This window comes from Octodon degus, unplaced genomic scaffold (assembly GCF_000260255.1).
Source record: "Octodon degus isolate 3935 unplaced genomic scaffold, OctDeg1.0 scaffold00209, whole genome shotgun sequence".
Taxonomy (NCBI): Eukaryota; Metazoa; Chordata; class Mammalia; order Rodentia; family Octodontidae; genus Octodon; species Octodon degus.
The window spans coordinates 2,299,361-2,311,295 of record NW_004524785.1 but is presented as its reverse complement, the minus strand read 5'-3'; the positions used below and the strand labels follow the sequence as shown (position 1 = coordinate 2,311,295).

Genomic DNA, 11,935 nt, shown 5'->3' with positions numbered 1-11,935 from the left:
ACACCCCACTTACACAGTGCCCTGAAATGTGAGGGCTATACGCATGGGGAAGACAGGGCTTCAGGCCAACTGCTGCTAAGGCTCTCCAGTCACACCGGGTATGAGGGGGTGAAGAAGAGCTCTCTTGGCAGCAGCCTCGGTTCCTGGAGGCAGTGTGGTGGTGCGGGGCATGACAAGAATGACTTCTCCAGTGGTCCAGAGGTGGCTGCTAGAATGACTGAGGGGGGCAAATCAGCTATGGTAACCTACGGCATCTGAGGATCTCCTCGCTGAGCTATGGTGAGCTGCTATGACATCCGGGTCTCCAATGGAAGGATCAGAAAGTTCAAGGAACACAAAACACTGACATAAAACTAAGAATAAATATTAAATTTTAAAATATTATATTTGCAAAGCAAAATTTAGAGGTGCAGAACTAACAGTGATAGCCTTTGAAAGGAGCAACAACTCAGCAGCCTCATGCTCTCGGTTCATAGATGATGTTTCTGCCCCAGAATGTCCATGGGGTAAAGTCCTAACAGGTACATTTTTTGAGTCAGGATCCCTAGGGCTGGGACTAGAATTTGAATACAACTTGGTGTGGAAGGAGGGAAACAAGATCAGAATGGGTGCAGGTAATTGCCAAGCAAGGATGTGGCCCTAGCTGACTCGGAAGAGACGGGGAGCTTGGAATCATGATTTGCTGGAGCTCTGATAGAATTCTGTGATACAAACTCTGAGGCAATGAGCATTAGACTTCTGTATTAAGCTCTCAGTTAGGTGTATGCCTGAACATCTTGTCTCTGTCATAATGTTCTGGACATGGTCCTGAGCAGAGAAAAGAACATAATACAGGAATTAAAGTATACCTCAAAGGACTCAGACTGTCCTTTCACCTAATAGAGGACTGATTATATACAGCAGAGAAGGGTGAGGACAGAGACAGGCATGGTAGATGCTACCAACTCTTGACAGTTGTTGAGACCCTGCAAAGTTCTATCGTACATAAGGACATCCTGTCACGTATACCACAAGGATAGCACTTTATGGCTAAAGTGGTTGTAGTGGCAACATTAAAGACGGGAGTTTACTAGTTGACCTGGTATTCATATTTATGTTTAATTTTTTAACTAAATGAAAACTGTAGTCACTGTCAATTTGCGTTTCTTAAATTCTTCTTACAAAATAAGCACTGTTGTGATTTGTGTCTTACAAGTTACATAGCTAAATTCATGTTTCTATCACATTGTCAACAATTACAAAGTTTGCTTTCTCTGGAAAGTTTGGGGGCATGCTGCAGGATGCCTGAAGTGGCAGGCAGATGTGTCCCTATGCCGGCACCCTTGCTCTCAGGTTTAGATCTATGTTGAGTGCCGCGGGCATAACTTCGGGTTTTAGGAAGTGAAGGTAAATATACAGGCTCCAGCAGTCTGTGGGCATGGGGAAGCTTTGCTGGTACAAAGTGACGAAAAGAAACTCATTATTTAGGAACATCTCCAAAACGGGCACGAGTTGTCATCTGTACTTCCCTATGAAAAAACTCCCAAAGTTTTTCACAGCTACATGGCTATATTTTTACTCTAAGCATGTACTACTGAAAGAAATAAACACACATAAGAAAGTATCCTCCATCAATGTCGCTGTATTCAGAGGATCTTACCGTTAGGATGTCGTAACTTCCTGCTGTAAATTGCTTTCTGGAAGAAACCATGCCAGTTTTAGGGTCAATAAAGAATTTTCCATCATCATTCCCATCAACGATGTTGTAGGAGATTTCTGCGTTGGGGCCCTCATCTCTGTCAAATGCAAAAGCCCTGTAAATAGGTTCTCCCCTCTTCTTTCGATCACGTTCTGGGAGCTTGATCTGGTAGACCTTCTCAGGGAACTGGGGCTTGTTGTCATTTTCATCCAGAACCTGAACCACTACCCAGATGGTTGATTGTTTTGGAGAAGAGCCACCATCTGTCACCGTGACCTGAGTTTTGGAGAAGAAAACAGAATGCAATCAAAAGGAATAAAAGTCATTCTTGTGAGTCCTCTCTCTTATACCCCACCAAGGTTGAATGTACCATGGCCACTTCTATTTAAGTTTTGCACAGTTCACCCATAAAAGGGGGAATTTCCCCAAACCAGTAATTGAAACCATTTCTCAATGTATAGTGGGGAAGCACAGCTCTTTCGGACAGTTGTTGTTACCAAATTTCCAGATAGTTCGCTTTGGAAACAGAAAGGTGTTGCTCACAATTTTGAAGTCTAGGAAGTTCACATCAAGTCACTACTGGTCTACAGGGAGGACATGTTCCCCATAGAGAGCATTTTTTTCTTTTCTTTTCTCTCTCTCTCTCTTTCTTTTTTTTTTTTCTTGTTTCTCTCTTTCATGTTTTGGTTGTTGCAGGGTTTCACTACACAACTTGGACTCATGGTGATCCTCCTGCTTTCAACCTCCTCAGTGCTGGAATTACAGTCATGTGCCACTATGCCTGGACTCTGGCCAGCTCAGCCCACCCCAGGGGCAGGGCTGGAAAGGCACATGGTGCCAGCAATTGAACCGTGGTCCCTGTGTTTGCCTAAGCTTGCCTAAACAGGCTCTTTAGTTCACTGAGCTATCCTAGTGGCCCTGAGAGCATTTTCTAACTATATGCTTACATAGAGGGGGAAAGCTACCTCTGCGAGTTTTTTGTTTTTTATGTAATGCATAACCTGTCCAAAGTCACCCTCTAACACCATCATCCTGGGGATTAGGTTTCAATTTAAGAATCTTGAAAGGCAGGGGAATGTGACCTTATCAAGAGCTCATTGTTGTGAAGTGAAGAGAGAGAAAAAAATAGGCCCAACTTCACGAAATACACTATAGTAGTTTTTATCATCTTAGAGGACCTAAAATATAAATCCAACAGATACAAAATGCAATATAACCATTGCTCTCTGTTGGCCCATGGTGTTGCTGCTAATTTATGGGCGATGACTGTAACATGCAAATTCTTTTAGAACACATCTTGTTTGCTTTTCTTCCAATGTGCTCTGAGCTCAGAACTCTTCCATTAAGTCCCTCACTCACCAATGGAACTCCATAGGAGATCACTCCAGTAGGGAGCGGACGCAGACTGAGACAATAACCGTGGAACCCTGATTACCTCGGGAGACACCGAGCACCTCTATGTCTCTCTCTGCCATGTGAGCACACGGCGAGGAAGCCAGGAAGAGAGGCCTCACTAGAAACTAACTCTGCCAGAACCTGTGAACCTCTCTCTCAGGGTTTTCACATTTAGATCACCCTCAAATTTGTGTGTAGAACTCTGGAGCAATAATATCCAGCCCTTTGGTGGTGCTTAGGTCCTGAGGATTTCATGCGTGGAATGACTACCCTTACAAAAGGGTCCAGGAGGGTTGTGTGCCCCTTTCTGTCACAGAAGATGCCATCGATGAGGAACAGGCCAATGCTAGACACTGGATTGCTGGTGCCTTACCTTGGACTCTATGGTTTGTAGCCTTATAAGAAATAAATACTGGTTGTTCCTAAATTACCTAGTCAACTGTGTTTTGTTATAGCAGGCTGAACAAAGTAAAAGATTCCATAACTGTGGGAAATAAATGTCTGTTGTTAAGCCACCTTGCCCTTGATATTTTCTTATAGAACCCCTTGTAGACTAACATTCAACTTCATGTAAAATTTATGTCTTTACCTTGTCGTTGAATGAAATACAAATTGCCATGCATACAATATAATTAGGTGGAGGATTTTAAATTCATTTGACAGTTGAAATGCTTTACCAAATACAAAATAAAATTTTTCTTTTCCAGGAAATGGGAGAGGTTAGACTTTCCATATTTGTGATGTGATTCTTGCGTGTGTGTGTGTGTGTGTGTGTGTGTGTGTGTAAATTAAGAGAAAAGAGTGTACAAGAAAGAGCACATAAAAAATTCATAGATCTATATTTTTTTGAGTTTTTATTTGAATAATCTTTATTGTATTAATGGGTGAATGACATCAAAGTTTTAGAACATTCTTTGGTGCTCTATCATAGTCACTTTCTAAAACATATGGTTCAGTAAGCAAAGTAGTTTTATTTATCCCCCATTTTTCAGATGAGAAAATAGAAGTTTAAAAATTTTATAGTTAATAATCCTAAAGCTGGGTATTAAAACGTTAGCATTTCTTAATTTTCTGTTCGCCACAAACTTGGAAGAACCTATGTTTAACCTTTAAATTATTACCTTGTGCAAGACAGTGTATTATTTTAAAACATGTATTTGGAGAGTAGAAGGGATATACATATGCCCTCAGGACCAATAAGGGACAAACAGCAACACATCAGCATTTGATAAGCCAATTTCTCCTTTAATAAAGCAATCTGACAAGAACGGCAGGAAAAAGAGATCAAGAATGCAGGGAAATCAATGTGTTTTCACAATGGAATCCTGACCTAGCCTCCCTTAGAAGCTGTCTAGGATAGCTTTAATAGACTCCAGATAAAATTTTCGTAGTTTTTGCTTTCTTTGAAAAAAATCAATCAAGTTTTCTTCCAAGGCTATTTTCGCGATTACTTTGCTGCACTCACAAAGGACCCACTCAGGGCCAATCTATGCCAAGGCCTGATTTTGACTCTCGAGCTATTTCCTAGACTTGCTGCACTCCGGAGAGGCATGTTCTGCCTCTGCTGCTGGACGCAAATGTTACACTCCCAGGTGAGCTGTTTTGACCAAAACAGATTGATTTCTTGGCTGCTCAACCACTTTTAGTTTCTCTTTTCTGCTTAAAGAGCCCTTTTCCAAATTCAAGAAACTCGGGCTTCGCTGTGCACAAAATCACCTCTCTGTTGCTAACTGCCCTACAATAGGCTCTGAGGCTGGACAGCTGATGAGACAGAAACACCCAAAGGAGAGTCCTGCTGCTCATTTTTTAAAAAAATGTATTTAGTACAGGGTCTTACTACACAGATTAGACTCTTGTAGAGATTCTCCTGTTTTCAGTCTCCCAGGTGCTGGGATTATACAGGCATGCGTGCAGCAAGGCAAGCTGGGGGTCGAACCACAGCCTCTGTGCTCTGCCTAAGCAGGCCCTTTATTCCACTGAGCTATTTGGCCAGCCCAGTCCTGCTGCTCATGAGGATGCTCTCCGCTGGAGCAGCCCTGGATTCACACGCCTGGGCTCTTGAGGGAGCTGCCTGCAGGTGGACAGCATGGTTGTCACACGCTCCTGAAGACACAATCCTTTCTATTATCAGCTCACTTCAAGCATCTGCTTGCTAGATCCCTCGGGCCATAAGGCATCTCCACATCCTCCAACCCTCTCCTTGGAAGCGCTCTTTCCATCCCTTCCCTAGTTGCTGGTGCCCAGCTGAGCCCACAGACCAAGGCATCGTACTCTCACCTCCTTTTCTTCTGTCCTGCTCACTCTGTGTGTGTGTTTGGGGAAATAATTAAGCACAAGGTATTCTCCACCTGTGTTGATAAGCTGCTCCAGGGAAGACAAACTTCGCTTGTTTGGTTCGCTGCGGTCCTCCTGTGTCCAGACAGAACTTGTTCCACAAATGCTAATTCTAATGACTCTAACTCAGCTCCCACCAGGACAGCCTCCTTAGACAAAGCAGCCTCACTTTGTGAAGCCTTCTGAAGTCATCCAGACCCTGTAGCACGCGCCTTCCCTCAGACCGCCTTTTGGGTCTGGCTGCCATTGCTCCTCTGTCTCCTTACCCAGGGCCTCGTTTGCTCCCTCTGTGCTGATCATTCTCCAACGTGTACCTCTTGCCTCTACTCCCAGATCACCCTCCACACTCCTTGGCACCCTAAAAGCAAAGAACTGAAATCACTGTCCCCAGGCCTTTTCCCTTTCTATTCAGGGTCTTGCTGAGTGACGCCCCTACTTGCTCACCCACTAGTACACCGGAATCCAGGCTTGCATCTCAGTGCGCCTTCTGATAGCTATGCACAGTCAATCAAGCTTGGCAGCAAGCTAGCGTCTCATTACACCACCCCATGCCAGTCTCTTCTGCCGCAGTGCCGGAGGATGGGCCTCTCTTATATCTTACTTGGATAGCTATGCTCTAGCTTGTTATCCCTGATTTCTATCTTTGCTGTTGTCAAGTGCTATCACTCCTTTAAAAATCTGATTATTCCACTGGCCTGCATGTACTTTTCAGGGCCTGTCTGAAGACAGGGATTGGGGTGGCCTTGATGATCATTATCCACTTCCTGCCCCTTTCCACTTCTGTGTTTATTTCCGAGGTGTGCACGCCACGCTCTTATGCCTCTATCCCACCGCGCAGAGAGGTATCTCCATGTAGTGCCTTGTCTTAGAAATACACCTGGCTCATCCCAGAAGCTTTGGTTCCAAAAGGCCCGAGCGGTTACTCTTCCCTCTTGCGGACTGAGTCTACAGTGGGCAGTGAGAGTCTTCAGCATGTTCTCTTTGCACTGTGGAGCTCAGGATACCACTTATTATCCTGCAATTTAAGTGCCCATTTGCTTGCTGATTTCTGTTCAGTCCTTCCAGACTGTGAGCAACCTGGGTTCAGAGACTGTCTCTTAGTCACTGTGATGTTCTGGCACCTGGTACAGCTCTATGTGCCAAATAAATATTATTCAGTGAAATCAAGGACTATGTAACACAAAGCTCTTCGCTAGGATAAGAAATGAAAAGAATATTGAGACATTTCAGGGCCTCTAACAACTGAAGATACAATCTCCCTAGGGTACCTGGTTTTGTAACTCTAGGAATAGGGGTTCAGATAGAGAAAGACGTAGTTTTAACTCTATAGAGTTTATGTCTACTCTACATAGCCAAGAGCACTACCAAGCCCAAGGCTATGTGAAAGTTTCGGGCAGCTCTGAAACTGCTCACCTTGGTGGATATTTATCTATAATCTACTGGAATTACTATTACTTTTTTTCCATGTTTGGCTTCCTCAGCACACTGGGAACTCCCCAAAGGCAAGGACCTCATCTTTTTCAATGCTTTCCCAGAATCAAGCATACACTTGATAAGTATCTGCTAAACCATTACTAACCTCATGTTTATGTTCCTTTCTTTTTCTAAATGCTCCCTTCTACCCTGCTACGTTTGGATCTGGAATAGTAATCACTGATGATTCTCTCAGACTTTATCCTTACAGCCACCTTAGGCCTAACCCACGCCTTCCCGTAGGAAAGAAGTAGCAGCGCCAGAAATCAAAGCGAAGCCAACAGATGCCCCATCATCTCCCGTGTATCAGTTTTCATTAGCAATGCCTGGAACGAGCTGTTGTTCAGAATTACACTCCTGCTCTGCCTGAGCCTGTTAAAATATGGGGCATCTTAACCTAGTTTTTCTGCTCTTTTAGCTGATCAATAATTTGTGATCCTAGCAATTAATCAAAAGTCGGAAAGATTAATTTTTTTGTGTGATAACAGCTAACAGAAGGGAATATAGAGTGTTCAGTACCACCAAAAAGTCAGCCCAGGCTGAAGCCCTTTCTGATTTTCTAAGACAGGCCCAGTGAATCATAATAACACAGTTATAAAGAGGGACATGTTCTTACGTCTATTCCTGGAGGAGCCAAGAATGAAATAGGATCCAAAATGAATGGATGTTGAGAAATGTAGATTTTAACAGTCATTAGACCAAATTTTGCATTCAGTAAAGAAGCCTTATATATTTGTTAGTGTTGGCTCCAGTGGAATATAAATACATATGAAGCTTCAGAGCAGAGACCTTTACTGTCTTGTCCCTAGTAATTAGAAGAGTATTTAAGAATACATCCAATGTATCTGAGCTGGGAAGCTCAATTGTGACAACCATTAATGTGTCCTAAGATGGGTGCATTTGTTGGTGCGTGCCTGTAACCCAGCCCTTGGGAAGCTGAGCTAGGAGGACCACCACATAGTGAGTTCAAGGCCAGTCTGGACTACATAGCAACATCTTGCCCTAATTAATTAATAAATAAATAATAAAATACATTTGGTCATTTTCAGGACGCCATGGTTAAAAGTGTGTCCCCCTCTTCTGAGTTATATTTGTCCTTGACATTATAATTATTTGACGTTATATATTTCATTGATGTGCTTTTATTATATATGTGTCTCTATAAAAAAATAAGCTCCATATAGCATAAATATTCACTTATAGGTATATTCTTAGCATGTACAATAGCACCTAGAATGCAGTAAGCATTCAATAAAATTTTACTGAGCAAAATACTTATCTAGTATCTTTTAGGTAAAAATCTCCTTTTGGGGCTGGCAAAATAGATCAGCAGACTTAAAGTGCCTATTTAGGCAGATGCAGTGGCAGGGGTTCAATCTCCAGCCATGTGCCGCACCCCAGGGGTGTGCTGTGATGGCAATTGAGACTGGGCTGGGCATGGTGGTGCATGCCTGCAATCCCAGCTCTTCGGAGGCTGAACACAGGTGGATCTATGTAGTGAGACCCTGCAGACCCTTACTAAAAAAAAAAAAATCTCTTTCAGAGGCAAAGTTTGGGATAAGTAATCCAAGATGGGTTTCCACCAAATTCACCCATATCTCTTGTCCCAAATCTTATGTATTACTCAGGCTCATTGAAAAAACTCTCTGACTCATGAAGCAACTCTTTACTCTCAACATTCACAAATAAAAATGGCATGGTATACAAAATGACAGTTATATGTACGCCTCCACTAGAATGGCTAAATCAAGATAAGTAGCAGATGTACAGTATTACCTCACATACTTCTTCTTTTGTGGTGACTACAAGCAAAACATCTTCCGGTAATTTCCAAGTGTGTATCGTTAGATTTCCATAGCCAGTGACCTGAAGGCTCAGGATCCAGCCACTGTTTCCTAAGGTTTGAGCTCACAAACTGGCAAGACCTCACTCATGCGTAGCCAAGGGATCAATATACTCAGAGCCTCGATTCAAGAAACTGGATTATAAATCCCACATGCAGATGCAAAAAGAGCCAATGAATGTGTGCGGGGGGATGTTTTGAAAATTTATAATGTTAAAAACCTTAAAGATATCTGAGACTCTTTAGCCAAAATTAAAAGATTCAAATTATAATTTAAAAACTGTAATTCATATAATTATCATTTTTTTTTATACCAGTGATCTCTCAGGGTGTTTGCCCAGATACGAGTTTCATTTTCAAACACAGTGCAAGATAGTAGGAGAGCGCATGAACTCAGGCCTGCACAAACCACCTCCGTTCTCCAGGAGACAGCACCTCCCTGAGGTATTGAGGTCCTCAGGAAGTTTACTTTGGATGCCAGCTTATAAAATATCACAGTCATGTGATATAAAAGAGTTACAGAACTTTGGTCTTGACCAGGGGTATAGCTCAGTGGCCTAAGTGCCTGCCTGGCAAGTGCAAGGTCCTGAGTTTGAAACCTGGGTCAGCAAACTTTGGTCTTTTCCTACTGAATGCAATCATCTATACATGGATAGTTTCTTTTTAGGGACCTTAAGTGGGGGTTTTTATTTAACCCTATTGAATATTACCTTACAGAAGAGGTTTCTACTCTAGGCCCTAACATTGGTGGTGAGAGCTCCAGGCAGCGCCACCTTTCATTAGAGCCATCTACATATTTATTCAATGTACTGAGGATGGAACCTAAGGTCTTCATGGTGAGTAACATCCCTATCATTTTTTTGTTTTAAATTAAGTTTTGCGATAGGTTCTTCCAAAATGGGTAAGTTGTCCAGGCTGGGCTGGCATTTGCAATCCTCCGGCCTTAGCCTCCCAGAGTGCTGGGATTGCAGGAACACAAACCCGTGCCTAGCTTTACAGCAACCAGATGATGAGATGAGAACTATTATTCCATCCATGAGACAGATAGGAAAAGTGAGTTGAAGGCTGGTCCGGGGTTCTTAAGCTCTAAAGCAGGGGTCAGCACCTTTCAGCCTGAGGGCCAAACTGGGCTGCGTGTCTCTGTAAGTTTTACTGGGTGCAGCAATGCCTATTCATTAGTGTAGCTTTTATTATTTCGTTTGTTTGTGTTTGTTTTGTGCAGGGAATGGAACACGGGGCCCCTTGCTTGTCAGGCAGTGCTCTAACTCTGAGCTGCATCCCCGGCCCCTGGCAGCTTTTAGAGCACAAACTCAGGGATGGGTAGCTGAGGCAGAGAACACAGAGGCGACAAACCCTAACATGTTCCCTATTTAATTCTATGCAGAAAAAGTTCACTGATCCTTGTCTAAACCATTTTTTGCTGCCTCTTTGGTTATATAGATTGGTTCATCAGCCCTAATATGAAAATTTGAAATTTGAAATATACAGAATCAGAAATGTTTTGATCTATGACATGACAACAGAAATACAAAATTCCACACCAGGTCTACTTCATGTAGCAGGTTCAGGTCAAAATACAGGCAAACACTGAAAATACTGTATAAAATTACCTTCAAGGGATATGTACAGGGCATATATATATATATATATATATATATATAAAGAATTTTATGCTTAGATTCGGGCAACATCTCCATTGTATCCCCATAGGTATATGCAAATATCCCTAAATCCGCAACACCTCTGGTTTTAAGCATTTTGGATAAGGAATCTCACCCCGTTCCGGTATCACTTATTGCATGCCAGTTTTGCTCAAGCCTCTGCTTGACTGACACTGTATTTCCCAGGAAGCCTGCAGGTGTTGCCCATTCTATTCCACACCTGCAGACAGTGAGGCTCAGGCGTTAAGCAACTTGCAGTACAAGGCCGGCCAGCCAGGAAGAGCTAGAATGCGGGTCTGCACCCAAGTCAGTCTGCTGTGGTGGCGCATACATTTTCCCCTGCCTGACCCAGCCAATGGAGCAGCATGTGCGAACCATCTGCTTGAGATTCCCTACCCAAGTGAGACTTTGGATCCACATCAAGATACCAGCGCGCTTCTACAATCAAGCCTTTTTCCTTTGATAACTGGGACGGTTTCTGACCTTCTCCCACCTTTGGACACCTTTCATATTCTTCTCTATTGCTTAGAACCTCTCACTGGACTACAGGGCATGACTGTAATTTCTTCCAACGCTCAGCGTTGGAAAACCTAAACTTAATGAGCACCTCTAGATCCTCTCCATCTATTTTCTGGCACCTGTCAGTCTCTAGCTCTTTCTCACACAAATTTCTCTGCCTTTCTGGACACAGAATCATTCTCCTCCCTGATTTTGATGGCAGGAAGGGGACTACCATCCTCTTAACAAAACCTTGAGAAAATGGTCTTGTTTTCTCTGTTATCTCCTGTTTATCAGGAGCGCTTGGTTGACCAGGGCTAGGCACTTTCTAAGTGCTGAATTCATACACACCAGCCCCAGAAGGAAGATTTAAATATCTGCCTATAATCACAGTGCTTGCTCTTGCCATGGACATGGCTACGTTTTTCTTCCTCTGAACACAATTCAAACATGTTCCTTGCTTAGCCTCAGCACTGGCATTTCAGTGCGTACAGGGCGAGGAGGGCAAGCCTGTGGCATGTGGGTCATGCATGCTCCACCCTGCCACTCTGCCTGAGAGCCACAGTAAATATCTGTAGTTTGCTGTTCACCACAAAGGCAGGATGTAGCCTCAGACTCCTCCACATCGCCTCAGACTCTTGAGAAGATGTTCTCCCGAGAGCTGCTATTATCAGTCAATCGCCGCTATCTAGGCTGGATGCTCCTCATCTCGGTCAGCGCTGCACACAGCAAGTGTTCTCGTTCCTACTTGGTAGTCGCAGACCTTCTCTCGATCCTGGCAATGTACCTTCCTATTCCCCAGTACTTTGTGCTTTATTCTCATCTTCTCAATCGCTATGAGTTATTTTAGCATCTGCTTTTCTTCTAAAGAAGGCGAAGTTTAACAGAGATGTAGTTCTCTCTTATCTTAGCGTTATTGGAAATCTCAAGGCCTAGATGACAGTTTTTTTCTTTATTTTAAAGAGAAAAAACAAATTTTCAGAAGAAAGATAATAGAAGGGTAACAATGGTGAATACATTGTGTATTGTTTTCTTTTTCTCTTTTTTCTTTCT

General features: G+C 43.0%; 1 protein-coding gene across 1 annotated transcript in view; it reads right to left on the bottom strand.

Annotated features, from left to right (window-relative positions):
* The window catches only part of Fat3 (FAT atypical cadherin 3), a 574,624-nt gene that overhangs the window by 133,814 nt on the left and 428,875 nt on the right, over window positions 1–11,935 (bottom strand). The window contains exon 4 of the mRNA XM_004644764.2: window positions 1,640–1,954. Within this exon, the coding sequence (XP_004644821.1) occupies window positions 1,640–1,954 (315 nt within the window). The remainder of the gene's footprint in view (window positions 1–1,639; window positions 1,955–11,935) is intronic.